This window comes from Syngnathus scovelli, chromosome 7 (assembly GCF_024217435.2).
Source record: "Syngnathus scovelli strain Florida chromosome 7, RoL_Ssco_1.2, whole genome shotgun sequence".
Classification (NCBI taxonomy): domain Eukaryota; kingdom Metazoa; phylum Chordata; class Actinopteri; order Syngnathiformes; family Syngnathidae; genus Syngnathus; species Syngnathus scovelli.
The window spans coordinates 13,455,537-13,472,927 of NC_090853.1; the positions used below are offsets into that span (position 1 = coordinate 13,455,537).

General features: G+C 40.2%; 1 protein-coding gene across 16 annotated transcripts in view; it reads right to left on the minus strand.

The window, feature by feature from the left end:
- Positions 1–17,391, minus strand: part of phldb1b (pleckstrin homology-like domain, family B, member 1b) — a 154,998-nt gene that overhangs the window by 46,928 nt on the left and 90,679 nt on the right. For all 16 annotated transcript variants that reach the window (XM_049725637.2, XM_049725640.2, XM_049725638.2 and 13 more), the window contains one exon: positions 13,554–15,016. In XM_049725637.2, the coding sequence (XP_049581594.1) occupies positions 13,554–15,016 (1,463 nt within the window). The remainder of the gene's footprint in view (positions 1–13,553; positions 15,017–17,391) is intronic.

Genomic DNA, 17,391 nt, shown 5'->3' on the forward strand with positions numbered 1-17,391 from the left:
AGTTCCTTTCTGGTCAATATGTGCAACACTTCATACATATCTAGTTCCTGGGGGTGCACATCAGTGAGGACCTCTCCTGGTCCGCAAACACCTCGTCACTGGCAAAGAAAGCTCAGCGCCGCCTGTACTTCCTGCGGAAGCTCAGGCGTGCATGTGCTCCTCAGGCAGTCCTGTCTACATTCTACCGTGGCACTATTGAGAGCGTCATCACCAGTTGCATCGCTGTCTGGGGTGGTAACTGCACTGAACAGAACTTGAAGGCCCTGCAGCGCATAGTGAATACGGCTGGTAAGATTATTGGTGCTTCGCTCCCCTCCCTGAAGGACATTTACACCTCCCATCTCGCCCGCAAGGCAACCTCGATTGCCAGAGATGTGAGTCACCCGGCTCACTCTTTGTTTGACCTTCTGCCCTCTGGGAAGAGGTACAGGAGCCTGCGCTCCCGCACCACCAGACTTGCCAACAGCTTCTTTCCCCAGGCTGTTAGGGCCCTGAACTCGCTACCCCCTTCTGCGTAGCGTGTGGCACTGTTGCGCTATTTTCGGGAATGTCTGCTGTACGCGCACTTGCTCCTTTTTTTTCTGCTCCTCTTATTTATTTATTTATTGTTGTGTTATTTATTCATTATTTATTCAGCACGCTTTTGTTATACTTGTTACTTGTTTGTCTGTTGTGAGCCATGTCTTGTCACCGTGGGATAGGGGGGAACGAAATTTCGGTTTCTTTGTGTGTCTTTGGCATGTGGAGAAATTGACAATAAAGCTGACTTTGACTTTGACTTTGATTTGTAAAAATTCATTGAGAAAAACTTCCTGACCACAAATTAACACTGCATAGAACATGATTTCAGTTTTGCTTTCATTTCACATCACTTCCGGACAAAATAGGGAGTTATGTCCAATTGGACCCTGACATAGCATTAATTTCTAAACTTGATGTGCAGATGAATACCTTTGCTGGTGCTTCCTAACCAACTGCACAATTTTCCCGCTTTGAAAATAGCTGCACCTGAACCTATAATCTTGGATGAGTAAGCTTTGAACTGAGAAAAATAGCACTTTGTGCTGTAAATTGCTGTGTTCAAGCAAAAGGACGTGAGCCTCTAACATTTACTGACAAGTCAACAGCTACTCTTGAGTCCTCCCACTCAACATCTGCTCGACCCTTCGGCGCTGACACCTTGCCCCCCTCCCTCGAGACACTTCATCAAGCCTGCACTTGCATTATCGTATTGACTAGCAGGATGTTTATGTAAGAATAAAACTTAAAAGAAACGAGGATCAGACGTTTTTATCACATTGGCTTGGCCAAATCAAATTTTACACAATCATTTGTTGTTTGACTGTATGAAAAAGCATCAAGAAAGGCAACAGTGGCATCAAGTGTCTCACTATTTAATAAGCTCTTTCAGAAATGTACATGAGAAATGTGAACGTGAATGAAACCAATGTTCCATCCAAATATGAAGCAAATTATTAAGTTGTCTATAAACAGATCATGAAGTAGGATACTTTAGCAGCAACAGCAGGTTGAGGTACAAATGGCGTAAATCCCCCACACGTGCGTTTTTAAGAAAAGACGGGTGCTAGGTCAGAGTCCATCAGCCGCCAGGCCATGGAGGAATGAATGCCTCATTCCCAGAGTTCTCCACCCTGAGGCACCAGTTCCTGCCTCCAGTCTCTAGTGACAAATGGACATTTAGTCTTCCTCGCAAATGTTTATCTTGTGTCCAAGCTCCAAATAGTCTGTAAAGAGTCAGTTGGATGGCAGGTGCAGTACATAAAAGCTGTAAAGGCACAGCAAAAGTATTATGGATTTCGGCACGTTGTGCCACTCACATAAGAAGGCAATGTACTAGAGCTCAATTGCTTTAATACCTGTAGGTCAAAAATGAGTCGCCAGAACAAAACAACAGATGTCGAATTATGAAGTAGTTAAAAATTGCATCTTTATCTAGACATCATTCTTTCATGTCTTTCTTTACCTGAGATTCAACACTTTGCTGACACTTAATGACATTTAACCTAGATCAAACAGAACATGCAGTAGGACTTGCAGGATATTGCACTGGCCTAAGCACTAAAAATTAATGACAGTTGACTCTGAAATTAAATGTTTAATTAACTGAGAACAGCACTCAGATGAGTGAAGGCCAAAGAGTACGGTAAGTGATGATAAATTCTGCCATCTTCTGTGGATGCAATTCTGCAATAAATACAGAAAAATACAAAAACCTAAATGCAACATATATGAATTACAGTTTAAATTTGTGTAGTTTCAAACTTGGCCTAGTCCATCTCAGGAAATAATTGTAAACTTGAAGGGCAAATTATCATAAAACATGGCAACACGAGTTCAGCTAAACTGTGAGTGGAGTGAATGCCGACAAGAAGTTTTATGAGCTACAAACGGGCCACCGGTAGCCACAAATTTGTAGATTATTGAGTGTCATAAAGATTGTGAGGCTCCCAAAAAGTGGAGTTGACTGCAAATGTTAACCTGTAGCACTCACCTCAACGCCCACTTGATAACTACTGTTTTTAGCTGTTACCAGAGTAGTAGTAGTATTTCTACGCTTTTAAGGCCGTTAACGTTGTCACAATATCACTAAAACCTTGTCTTAACATTTTAACATTAACATTTCAAACGTTTTATAACTGGGCCAATTTGATTATGGAATTATTTCAAATGTTTTCATTTGGACCACAATGATGTTGACCAGCATCACAGGAAACAGAAACAAGTTTCACTTAATTTGAAATGACTGTAACCATCACAAGGAATGGTAAAATGATTTGCACTAATTTGTCAGGAGTTCTACGCAGTGATATCCTCAATCGGATCTGTCATTTTAAAGTGGTCTTCTCAATTTTGTCGACATTATTTTTAAATTTGCAACAGAATGTGCTCGCGCCTTGTCTCCCCTGAGTGTGAGTCTGGTGTTTTGTCTTGTACCCTTTTCATGTTTTCGCCCTTCTTCTCCCCGAGCACCCACAGCAATTTCCCCTTTACAGTACTTTGTAAGCGTACAGCTGGACATTTTTGTGAAACGCCTGGCCATTTCACGTGTGCTGTGCATCAAGGGCTTACAGGGAGTGCTCAACAAAGTCTCGCTTTTCTTGTTTTTTTTTGCAGGCAGAGTTAGATTTTCTATCTTGCTATCTGTAAAGGCAATCCCACTCGTGATCAGGCCCTGATCCTTGGGGGGTTCACCATGTTAAGTTGCCAGTGGAGGAACAATAACATGAACCTGACAACAGCCGTTTTATGTTTTAAGTCGCATCAGCCATACAATGCACAATAAAGAGGAAAAAAACATATATAAGTCGCACCGGAGTTCAAGTCACATTTTGGGGCAAATTTATTTGACAAAATCCAACACCAAGTACAGATATGAACCAGCAAAAACAGGCTACACGATTCGGTATGCTAACGTGACATAAACACAAACGAGGAGCCGAGAATGAGCCTGACGCAACATTAACAGTTATTCAAATAACTAGAACATAAATAAGTTTATCAAACAATTTGTGTCACTCCAAATCATTGAATCCATCGATCGAATTCTTCGTCCTTTCTGTAAACAACGCCGCGTGTGCAGCGCGCTGCTGACGTCGGAGTCGTCGTCACTTGCAGTTCGAATCATTCCACAGGCCCATATAATGATGTATAAACTATAAATTATTCCACAGGCCCATATAACACTATATAAACTATACAGTCAAACCTCGGTTCGGTTCTCGAACAAATCGGAATTCGAACGAAAAATTTGAGATCTTTTTGCTTCGGTTGTTGAACAAAAAATCGGAGGTCGAACCTCGCGAGATGAGCCGAGAGGACCCGAGAAAACCCGACCGCGCGACCCGGATACCGACTGACTCCATTCGTTGTTATTGTATTTTCGTTACTTTGAGGATTGTATTAACCCCTAATCATGCCTCCAAAGAAAGCAAGTGGGAGCAGTAAAGCCATCCTAAAACACAAAGACGCTCTTAAAGCAATGCGGCAGTGAGCGCCCGGCGCGCTGCAGTTGCGCGATCGAACCAAATTAAGCTCCATGCGCACTGAAGGACTTTAAAAATATTTTCTAAATTTCAGCGACGGCTGTCACAATAATGCAACCAGCGCGGTGCATTGGTGCAGTCGGCGGCACGTTACGGTTGTGCGTTCAGCGGTGCGCTGCAGTTGCACGATCGGACAAAAATGCGCAAATGAAAAAATGCTTAAAAAAAGGCGTTTTTTGTCTTGAAACGGATTAAATTTTTTTCCATTATTTGTAAGGGAAAAAATAGATTTGGAATTCGAACGATTCACTTCTCGAACAGCCTTCTGGAACGGATTGTGGTCGAAAACTGAGGTTTGACTGTATATCAAATAACAATACTATAAACAACAATTTTATCGAACCATCCGTGTCACTCTAAATCATTAAATCCATCGGAATCTTTGCCTTGTGTCACTTAAAAAAAAAAAAAAAAATAATAATAATAATAAATAAATAAATAAAACAGCTGTTGACTCTGGAACTACGTGCGCCGCTGACGTCAGACTACCTCTATCAAATAAATGTAATATAAACAACAATTTTAACGAACTATCCGTGTCACTCCAAATAATTAAATCCATCGAATTCTTCAACCGCTGTGTCACTCAACAAACCCCCCCCCCCCCCCCCCAACTGCCTTCACGGCCTTGCTCGACAATCGGAAACTACTGAAGTCTAACAACATAGACGTTGCTACTCTAAATAAACTATATATCAAATAATTATAACATAAATAACAAGTTTATCGAACCATCTGTGTCACTTCAAATCATAAAATCTCCTGACTCTGGAAGTCAGTGAATGGAACTCATTGTCAGTGAGGCTCCAATTATTCCACAACCATAGTGCGCCCTCAGGTGGTTTAAAGTGAAAATAACATGTGAAGTGATCAACTATACTAGTAAGTCAGTAATGTGTTAATGATCAAGTAAAAATTTGTGAATAATTACACATATAAGTCGGTCTTGAGTATAAGTCGCCCCTCCACCCAAACTATGAAGAAAAAAAAAAAAAAAACGCGATTTATAGTCCAAAAAAATAATCTTATAACAGTGCTTCTAGCACCCCGCCTCCAAACCTCTCCCTCGTCCAGTATAACGGACATGCATCAAAGTCAGACAGGCAGCCTCTTAAGTGGAAGTCAACCCCATTGGATACTAAAATACTACTGGTCCTCCTTAAAGATGTCACTGGCACTAATGTTAGGATAAAACCATGAAGCTGTTGCTCCCAGTGGGGCGGCTGCCATTAAAACAGCTGAAACCTCCCGTTCGACTGAGATTCATGCCCTCAAATGAAATCTTGCTTCCAGTCACCACGTCACACGCATTTGCATGAAGGATCAAAGACAATGATTAAAGGCTGTACGAGAGTTGTATTTTTTTTTTCATTCCCTAAACGCTTCTTGGGAAATATGCCGCCTTACTGCTTGATTATTGTTCCGGGGCTCCAGTGAGAAGTTTTTAAGATGTGCATTCAGTTGCATCAGCTTGCAAGTTAAACAATTTGCTGTAAACATGAAATTATAAGATTAAATATTTATATCCACACTTTGGAAGGAGATGCTAATGAAGTCTGCTAACAGTGAGTAGAAGGAGGGTTTAGTTCAGGGATGGGCAAACTACGCCCCGCGGGCCACATCCGGCCCGCCAACCCTAAATAAATTGTATAATTAAACTTTTTTTTTTTTCGGTAATTTTGCCTGCAATGACTGCGTTTCCCCAGTAGATGGGGAACCACTCGATTGCGCATTTACTACCGGAAGCCGTGTCAGAAAGCTCGGTGCACACTCACAAGTGCGTGTACGTACTCAGTAGTACGGAAATGGCGCACTCGCGCTCTATTTGTATCAGTGCCGAATTTAGCGCGTGGGCTGTGACGACAGCATTCTTGTAATTTGCGCGCTGAGCTTTCAGATTCAGTTTTACGCTAAAGCCACCCACAAATCTTCCCCTGGAATCCTTCCATTAAAATGAGTCGCCCAAGGAAACTGAGTGCCGAGTGTTTAAAAAGAGTGGCCAATTTGGCTCGACGTACGCGACGTGACGTTCAGCCACATGAACATCAACATCAACCCGTCACAGATCTAGGTAAACGGACCAACACCTCGGATCTCTCCTAAGAATTGCCACAACAAATTTTACTCCAGACTATGACACACTAGCAAAAAAAGGGAGACAAACAACACTGTTCCCACTGAAAATGAAGGGGAGGCTTTCAAGTTGGTTGTAAAAAAATGCATTTTGAATATGATCTGTACAAATAGCAGGGATTGAAACTAGCGACCATTCTCATTTTCAAACGATGCAGGATGCTCAAGGACATTGATGCACCACCTGTTTGTGACTAATCTTAACCTGTAAAGTTCTTAAGGCTTACTTTAAGGAAGTGTTTCCCGTTTCCTCACCTCTGTTACCAGGTGTTTGTGAGTTAAAACTCTGCTCTGATTTTCAGATACCCCTCACCGTGTTGCCGTTTTGATTACTTTATTTAGATGTATGCTTTCACCGATTCTTCAAGATGATATATTTGGTCAGAATGTTTGCCGTTTGATGTGATCTCATAAGATAAACATCTTTCATTAATCTGACCTGCAGGCACTGAAGTGATGGAGACTATTATTCATAATAACAGTGTCGTATTTTATGAGAATCACTGATAGCAGTTTTTTAGGGATTTTTTTTTTTTAATGCTGTTAATAAATGCATTTGTTTTCAAAAAACTTTTTTTGAATATCCACGCTTTACTACCTACTAAAGGCCAAAACCTTTTATGCAATGACCTTTACAGGTCGTTTATATTACTTCACACAAACACTACATCCATCTGCTCCTGGTTCGGCCCCCCGGTCAAAATCTAGAACCCAATTCGGCCCGCAAGTCAAAAAGTTTGCCCGCCCCTGGTTTAGTTAGTTTCACAGCCCAATTAAAGCACTAAAGAAACACTGACTGTCACATTTGACAATTACCCTCTGTTGTCTAACACTAAAGTTCAAATATGGATTAATTTCAAGAAACTAATAATCATACATAATCATGAATTATAGAACAATGCATGCAGCTTGAAAGCACATCGCCTTCCCGCTACAAACATAAAACAACATGCTTCTTGTGGGTAGTAGTACCAGACAGGGAAGGCAAAATGAAACATGTACAATACATGACTACTTTTCTAAGAGTAGTAATAAAAAAATATAACATTCAATTGGGGAATGTGTTTTTTATGTAACATGGAATGATGTTTACAACCATGCTAGCATAACATACTGAGGGCATTTTCTTTGACATGCGTCAAGCGCATATGACATTTACACTTTCTGGAACCATATCTAACTATTCCGCATTTACGCAATTGTCGTAAATTTCGATCGAAGCACAGGCAAACACATTCTGAGCTTCAGATTGCGACGTGTGTGGTGGATGTCATCACTTTTCATTCATAACAACAGCATGTCAAACCCTCTCGATCATTGCAGGAATCACGTAATTTAATGCATTATTATTGTTATTATAATAGTCCCATCCCATTGGCCCCATCACAGCTACGTAGGATGTAGGGCACTGGGGTGTCACACACAAACATGAACACTCAGAGTAGAAGCAGTATTATCAGAGTATTTGATTTTTCAGTTTAGTTAGTTTTTATTTTCTCCTACTTTTTTTTATTTCAGTTAGTTTTAATTAGTTTTTAGAGCAGGTCTGTTAGTTTTATCAGTGCCTCATTTTAGTTAAATTTAGTTTTAGCATTACTCTTCTTACTTTTCTTATGTATGTGGAGTATTTTTTGAGTGTAAGATTAAATACATAAATAAATAAATAACCACCTACCTACCTACCCACATACAAACATACATACAAACATACATATGTACATACATACATACATACATACATACATACATAAATACAGTAATCCCTCGCTACATTGCGGTTCGTTTATCGCGGCTTCAGTACATCGCAGATTTTATCCCAAATAAAAAAAAAATTAAATAAATAAATAAATAATTCAAAATGAACCTTCTAAATTGAGGAATTATGGATCGAAAGTTGCCCACATACCAGCAGAAGGCAGGGAGTGTCCACACAATTGCTGTACGTACACTTGTACCTTTTTATAAAAAAACGTTGTTATAATAATAAGAGTTCCAAAAACATATTTATAGTATTGCTATACCTTGTTATAAAAAAATCTAAAAACATATTTACAGTATGTAAATTTGTTATAAAAAAGTTGTTATAACAATTAAAGAGTTCTAAAAACGTATTTACAGTATGTATACTTGAGCTACATCTACGCATGTTACACACACACACACACACACACACACACACACACACACACACACACACACACACACACACACACACACACACACGTATCATATTTATATTTATATTATTTATACATTATTTTCTGTATGTCATTTATACTACGTATTAATATAGTATATACGTTTAGAACTATTTTTTAATGTTCTAATGATAACATATGCTCTTATATGTTTTGATATACACTTATTGAGACACAAAAATGTATGTATGTTAAAAATGAGAGGGTGACACTACTTCTCGGATTTTCACATATCACGGGTGGTCTTGGCACCAATTATCCGTGATAAACGAGGGATTACAATACATACCTACCAAGTATAAAGTATTTCTACCAAGTAAAAATATACCAAGTATACTATGTAGAAATCGTAGGTTTAAAGGCTGGAATTTTTCAATAGTCCCTAAAAATTTACATTTTATTTATTACTTATCAATAGAGTATCTATCTATCTATCTATCTATCTATCTATCTATCTATCTATCTATCTATCTATCTATCTATCTATCTATCTATCTATCTTACTGTATCGGCACTAAATATTGACTAGTGCATATTAACGGTGTTGCAGTGTTTTTAGGTTTGTATTTATTTATTCATTCGTTTATGATTATTTTATTGTCTTTTTTAAACCAAAAAACCAAAAATGATAGAATGGTTAAAGGGACTCCAGAAGCACCCATGGGATAGTTTAAATCCAATCACACTACAATAATCATAAGAGCAATGCATCCAATTACCTTCATTCGTGCTGCCATGTCTGTAAGAAGACCTGGCTTCTGTTTTGGCAGGGCAAGCAGATAAATCATTACCCGCTCCCTGTTCTGGCCTCCTCTCAGTGTAGGTTGTGGCCTGCTACAAATACAATACGAATCAATGACAGACTGATAACCCAGAACTAACTCAACAGGAAAAATGTTGCTTCTGAGTTTTTGTCTGCAAAGCTCCCAGGGTAAAAGTGACTGAACACTCTGTGTTACTTTGGGAGATGTGAAGAACTGCCTCCCCCCCCCCCCCCCCCCCCCATCCCCCCCCCAAATCTTCAGAGACTTCCATAATTGGGAAAGCTCTTGTTGATTGGGTCTAAAAAAACATTAAGCTTAACTCAACATTGTTATTACGCTTTACAATGTAAAGCAAACATTTGTTATGGAGGGGAAAAAAGAAAATTAATGAGAAAACATCTTCTGATGCTCTATAATAAAACTTAGCTTTTTGTTTTGCTTTAGAAGGTCACATGTATTTCAAGATTCAAGAGAGATTCAAGAGTTTTTTATTCGCCATGTTTGAGCGTGCCAAACAAGGAATTTGACTTCGGTAAATCACAGCCTCTGTTCAACATTTAGGTGACTAACAACAACACTCAGGACATGTGAAGAACGAAAGATATTCTCAAACACCCCCTGATCTTAAACTCCCAAGAGGGCAAGGAAAAACTCAAAACTCCAGCTAGGGGAAATGAGAAACCTTGAGAAGAGACCACAGATGGGAGGGTCCCTCTTCTAGGATGACCAGGCTGCAATGGATGCAGAGAGGACACATAGTACAAACAGTGTAGACAAAAAAGGTGTGGCAAGCGCGATGTTATTGCACAGTAATGACTCTGAGACTCTAAGAGTGGTGTGAGTTCATCAGAGCGACAGCCTGGGGGAAGAAGCTGTCTCTGTGTCTGCTGGTTTTAGTGTACAGAGCTCTATAACGGCGTCCGGAGGGGAGTAGTTCAAACAGGCTGCAACCTGGGTGCGAAGGGTCTGTTGAGATGTTACTTGCACGTTTCCTGGTCCTGGACAGGTACAAGTCTTGGATAGATGGGAGGTTGATTCCAATTATCTTTTCTGCAGTCCTTATTGTCCGTTGCAGTCTGTGCTTGTCTTGTTTGGAGGCCGATCCAAACCAGTGATGGAGGTGCAGAGGACAGACTGGATGCTATGAATATAACTTGGGTCTACTATTTTGATATATATTGAACATTTTGGTCAATGAGGATTTTTATTCACTCTTGTTAAATTTTCACGTAGCTGCAACAATGCCACGACGAGCGCTGAGTGTAAGAATGGGCAGATACCCCCCTCTGGTGGAGATATTTTCACACTGCAGCCATTCCAAACACGAGTGAAGTTAGAACAAATATGATAATGCAAAGAATTTCCGATGAGCCAAACTGGACAATAACTATTAAATAACGCCAACAAAAGTTAAATTCAATCTTAATCTGCTTTTACTCCAAAAGGGTAAAATCCACACGGGCCAGATTTGAAAAAGGCTCCTCATCTGCACCAATAAGTTTTATCTCCTGTGATAAGTTTCACACAGAGGTTATAGCTATAGTTATCTCCCAGGGGTGCCAGTTTCAGTGGACAACACAAGCTAGTTATATTTGAATGGGTTGGAATGCATTATGTCATGTTCTGTTTGAGAGTGTGGAGGTACACACTATATTTGGTTTACTAATCTTAATGGATGGTTGTTCGTCTCTGTGTGCCCAGCGATCGGCTGGCAACCGGTTCAGGGTGTCCCCGGCCTACCGCCCGATGACTGCTGGGATAGGCTCCAGCACGCCTGCGGGGACAAGCGGTATAGAAAATGGATGGATGGATCTTAATGGATGCCATCCTTTGTGACATTCCACTGGACAAGCAAACTGACAAGAGATTTGAATTGGAAGCAAAAACATAAGTAGAGTCAGATTACAGGTAGTTTAAATTGGTGGTGCAAGATAATGATAAAGGACAGAATTATTTTAAGACACACCATAATTGTTTTTCTTTTCAATTTAATCTTATTTATTTATTTATTTATTTATTTATTTATTTATTTATTTATTTATGCATTCTTCAATCATATGTCATTCATTTCTTCATTCATTCATTCGTTCATCTTTTTCATTCATTTCTTTGTTTAAATTGCCCTCAGTGAGTAAATTCTCAGCATGGCCCTAACTCAACATCACAAATATCCAGGAAAATATTGGGTCATCTGTGGTGCCCAGACAGAAGGTGAATTTACATGAGTGTGAGACTTTGTGTCACAGACTCACCAAGAGTCTTTGCCATGATAAGGTGCCATGTGGTGAACACAGGAGCACACAGGACAGTCTGGACTTAATCTCTGGTAGTCTATTATCAGAGAGGGATTACCAATAGGCCCAAGGGGAAAACACCAATGTTCTTTATCACAACTCCCAAATGTTCACAAACTAGCTTGCCATTTTCTGTTTTAACTTAATCAGACATGAGAGGGTCAAAATATTATTTCTGTGATAGTGCTCTAAATGTATTGTTTTTGTGTTTTATCTTTTGTTAACATTTGACAGTTTAGAATTGTTATTAGCATGATAAATACTTAACTTCAGCAAATTTCCCTCCATATTCATATACTAATTATTCTCAACCAGGGTGCTGTGGTGCAAAAGCATGCCACAAGAGCTCAGTAGGGGTGCTACAAGAACTTATCCAAATTTACAAATTTCTGCAGCAAAAAAGGTTATGAATTAAAAATAACATTGTACAAATGAATAATGGTCCTCCACTAACCTGTTGTTGGCAATTCATACTTATTGTTGGCTCTGTTTTTTATAATATATTAAGAACTTCCTAAATATCTCAAAACCTGAATGTAATTCAAGATACAGTAAGCCAGTGCCTCCTTTCAGGAGAACCCCCTGCAGTCCTCCTTCCTCGAAGTTGTGTACTCCCACTTCCCACTGACTTCACAATAACAATAACTCCTTTTTTCTTTAACCAACCTCGCTAAAACACTCATTTAAATTGGTTTTTGTAATCGTTTGTGTAGGGAGTCACAGGTCTGTGTGAAATGACTTAAATGCATACGCTCTGAGGCGAGAAAATATCTTGTGACAGTGTATCAACTGTGATTAATTGCAGGCCCTGCAGCTTCACGCCCTGCTTTCTCAAAGAGCTGCGAGTGTCATCATTAGCAAAATATAATAACAAACCATGCTGCTGAGAAACCTTGACTCTTTATCTCAAGCAGCCGTTGCCAGTCCCGTTATTCATCTATACGTGACATGTACAGTTTTGGATCTTGACCTTCTAAGTACTTAACTTTTTGCTTTTGCACAATATCTATCTCAATATTTTTGTATGAAGGTAGAACTAACTAATCACTCTTCATTGTGTCCACAGCTGAAATGCATTTCTTGTCAAGATAAAATTCCTGAGAGCAGAGAAACTAAAGATGACACTTTTTCAGTACCATTGTGGATTGCAATTCCAAGCGCTTGTGTAGCGATTCGGTTTGTTTTGATCAAGTTCAAGTCTATATTCACAACATAAATGCAATGCACAGCATCGCTAATTGTTAGTTATCATCTATAATCATCTTATTAAATGCTGACTGGTGCTGCACTTTACAGTCTGTTATGCACTGACAACAAAAAGTACTCAATTTTAAAATCAAAGGGTAACCTAATGGCATTTTCCCGGCAAGCCTATGTGTCAGTGCATAAAACAAGATCTCTGAAGGGGATACTTGACATTTCTGATTTTGAGCGAAAGGCAGACCACACCCTGGTGTAGACGCCAGTCAATCACAGGATCCTTAGAAATACAAAGTCTGAACTGAACTGAACCCACACTGCCTGCACCAAGGTCAGGCTAGTGAAAAACTTGCACAAGCTACGCAATCTACACAATCACGTTCATGCAAATAAAACCATTTAATTGTTGCCGTTGTGTTTTTAATCAGAACCAGACAGGTTCATGACGTCTACCATCCAGGCCCCCACCCCCACCCCTTTGCAAAGTTTAGGAACCAGCAAACAATGTGGTTACTATGGGAACATCCTGGCACTCTGAAGCCTAAGGCTGCATGTCAGCAAAACCTTGGATAGCTAACTGCCAAGTGACAGACATTCATACATTTCTGACTCATCCTCTATAAACACAACACGTTACCTGCAAACAATACACTTTCCTGTGCACGGAGATTAGACAGGGCATTCAAATATAGTCCTATTTTACAATTCAATACCAGTTTATCAATGGTACTTTACAAAATGGACCTGAGATTCAACCCTAGATTAGATTGAAAACAAACATCAAATCTAATTCGTCAACCATGGCGTAATGTAGAAGTCCCAAAAGTTGATGATACATTCATGCTCTTGGTAAATGTGTTCGTATTACAGAACTTTCCTCAAAAAATGTTTTGCACTCACCAGTCTCTCCATTTCCTGCTCTCGAAGTCGCTCCTCCCTCTGTCGTCGATGGTATTCCACCAGCTCGTCTTCATTGTCGCTGATTTCTGAGATGCTGTTCTTTCTCTCCCTCATCCCCGGTCCCCCTGTTGATACTTTCCTGTTGATTCTGGGACTGGACATGGGTGATGAGCCAGGAAGGGAACCAAGACTATATGCTGATGAAAGAGAATTGCCAAAGTTGGCCTTTCGAATTCCCGTGCCACTTTCCATCATCAGAGAGGTGGGTGAAGGACTACGGGCTCGCATTCCCCAGCTTCCAGTCAAATCAACAGCTGTAGGTCCAGTCTTACGTTGAAGCCTGGGACTCTCTGAGATGAGTGTGCCCAGACCTGAGGTGCTATCAGGTGTCTTCAGGGTTGTACATTGTACCGTTCCTGGAAGGGCCCCTGGGAGTCCTGGGACGCCTCTACGAGCAATGGAGGGACTTAGAGGTGGAAGTTCTCTCATATTACCTCCTCCGCCATTCAGTTCTATGTTTCGTCGAATCATGCGAGGGCTTTCTGGCAGCTGCTGGCACGGTGAGCCTTGAATGATATGGACAATGGGATCGAGAGGTGGCTGAAAGGCCTTTGTAGGTTGGCAGAGTTGCCTGGATGGGCTTGAGGTGATGGAGCGATCAGCAAAGGTTGTTTGCTCTCTGAAAGGGCTAGCAGGTCTGTCATGAAGCACTGTGGTTGTCTTGGTCCTCATAGGAGCGGACATGGAAGAGGATGTTGGGAACTTGGGAGTGAAACCGGGGCTACTTGGCACAATATTTCTGCTACTGGGGGATTCCTTCAAAGATAAAAATGGGGTCTCTCTGGGACTGTCCAACCCATCTTGGCATAATCCTCTGCGACTAGGCTTTGGGCTTGGGGGTGCCTCCCCTAAGATCTTTTTTTGCAGTCTGGGGCTTTCTTGAACCTTCTGACCTACGCCGCCACCATTAAAGTTAGGTAGGTTGGTCCGTGGCTGGGGTACAAGTTGAGAATGGCTGGTGAAGTTGTAGCTGGAGGAGCGTGCAGGCACTGGCGGCAGAGAAGAAATGTGGTCCTGGGGTGCTCCACCAGATGGACTCGTAAAGCTACCACTGCTGGCTGCTGAAGGAGAAGAGAGAGGAGAGAAGGGTGGCGATGTATTGTCATAGCTGGATCCCATGGACATGGCCCCAGGACTCGTAGGAGGGGACAGCAAATACCTGCCCCCACCATTGACCATGGGTAACAGGGGTGAATGAGTCACCGGTTGGCCCCCAGGAGGCTTTTTGTCTTCAGAGGAACAAGATTCAAGATCATCCATGACTAAGGAGTCCATGATGTCCTGGAGGTCCTTTTCAATAGAGCTTACAATTGCACTGTGCTCCGACTGGATTCTCTCACCAATTTCTTGGGAAGACTGTGCTGGACTGCCTTGATGATTCCCATTGACCAAGCTTTCTGAGTCTAAAATAGGTCAAATGGAAGAAGATGTCATTAAGATTCACCATCTAAATAAGACAATGTCTTTTAAAATCTACATCATTTGTTTTTATATTCACACACTTTACACCAAATGACACTCATGATTGCACGCTCCCTCTCCATGCCACAATCGGGGTAAAAAGAATGAAACTCAAAAAACTGATTTAAAACGATTTTCAAAAAGATTAAAATTAAACAAGATTTGAAACTGTGAAATAAAAGATATTAAACATGCAACTGAAAAAATAAGACCTCAAATGTCAAAAATAAAATTGTAAGTGATAAGTGAAAATAAATAATGCATTCAAAATAATTACCAGTATAAATTGGCAATGATAGTGCAAGTTTATGTAAAAAACATGTTCAAGCTCATGCCTAAGTGCAACGTCGAGAAAAGATAACTGATTAGCAACTGAGAGAAATAAGGACAGACACAAGTAGATGAAAACACTGACAGCAATGTACTTTGGATAGTGATCAGGAAAAAAAATGTGCATGCATAACGTAATTACTGTGTGGCCCAAACACAACATAGAACACAGACAGGGTAAGATAATTTTGACAGTTTCACTTTCCTGTCTACAGGGCAGATGATGATACCATAAACACAGAGGCGTGTAGGAGACTCATATGTTTGGTCTTGTGGAAATGGTCATGTTTTTTTAATTGACTTATCCCATTTGCCCTTGAGCCAGGCTAGGCAGACGCTAATGGTGCCGTAGACTCTAGGGGGCGTCAAAAGAAAATTTGAAATCGTTAAATGCTTAGTAAAAAAATTATATTAACGGGAAATAAGGACACGTAAATACATTAATTAATGTTAAACTAAAAGGTGAAAACAGTGACAGCATCATTTGTGCAAAAAAGTGAAAAGAGTAAATCTAAAGCTTTCTTTGAAATTTACAGTATGTTTCTGTTACTACTTAGACGTATTTGCAATAACACAATTTTGTCTTGTTATTTTTAAAGATTTTTCTGAAAGTCCTAAACCTAAACAAACACTTAATGCACTGCATTGCCATTCACTGTGTAAGGAATGAAACATCCTGATGAACTCCCAAACTTTGATTGTTAGAATAATAAGTGACAAAAGAAAAACATTGCCTGATCTTTGTGTAAAATCCAGATAAAATCTTCAGTGGGTGAATGAATCTCTTTCAAATCAGGAAGCTGTGCATATAAATAATAATTTGATAACTAACCCTGACCAGCTAACATGCATTAACATTTAAAGCAATGCCAATAAATATTACCAAAAATGATAATACACTGAAAAAATGTTGGATTTACATTTAATAAATTGACATTTGGGCGCACACATTAAAATCATGTTTCACCAACATAAATGAAACATGAATTGAATGCGCACAACCAACATCTATTTTTTATTTTTTTTTAAATGTTAGTCTAAAACTTGTTTTTCAGTGTACCAAATACTCTCTCTTCTGGCTGATTGGTATACTGCTTGCTCTCAGGCACATTTAATTGGGTACTTTTGGTACCAATATTTGTGAACGTTCAAATTTGACACATCTTACAACGGAATTGTGAGAGGTATCTGTTTCATTCTTTTGTTCATTCTTCCAACCACTCATTAGCTTCTTAAAGTGGAAAAAAACATCTCATATTTTAAAAAACAGGAGCATTGAATCATGGCAACATAGCGAATGGAGTAGCAAACATTCGTTGCACTGTCGTTTTGTACAGCCCTGTCAAGATAGAGGAAATTATATTATCGGGACGGCAAATATTCAGTCAATTAGCTATTGTTTTTGGTTATCTGAATAGCCTGAATGACGGCGAATTCATTAAAGGTGCATGCTTTTGAATACATCCAATCGTAAGGAAAACTAACCTGTACTTTCAACCGACCGAGAGAAGCAATTTCAGCTACTTTCGATTTTCAGCTGAGTTTACTATTACAAGAACGCTGTTTCGAAAGTGACGTAAGTGTGCTCCTGTCAGGGCGTGCATTCTACGGCAGGGCTGCATTTTACGGAACAACACCGGCCCTGACTGTGTGTGCGTACGATTTTAAGTTCCAAGCTTTGGCTTTTGCCTCAGCAACATACACAAGCAGTTTCTAGTTTCTAAAGGTAATGTCAAATTCCTGGTTGCATCAGATGTCACGAGGGTAGGGTAAAATTGCATAGCAAATTAAGCATTTATATCCATCCATCCATCCATCCATCCATCCATCCATCCATCCATTTTCTGAACCGCTTAGTCCCCACGGGGGTCGCGGGCGTGCTGGAGCCTATCCCAGCTGTCATCGGGCAGTAGGCGGGGGACACCCTGAACCGGTTGCCAGCCAATTGCAGGGCACACAGAGACAAACAACCATTCGCACTCGCACC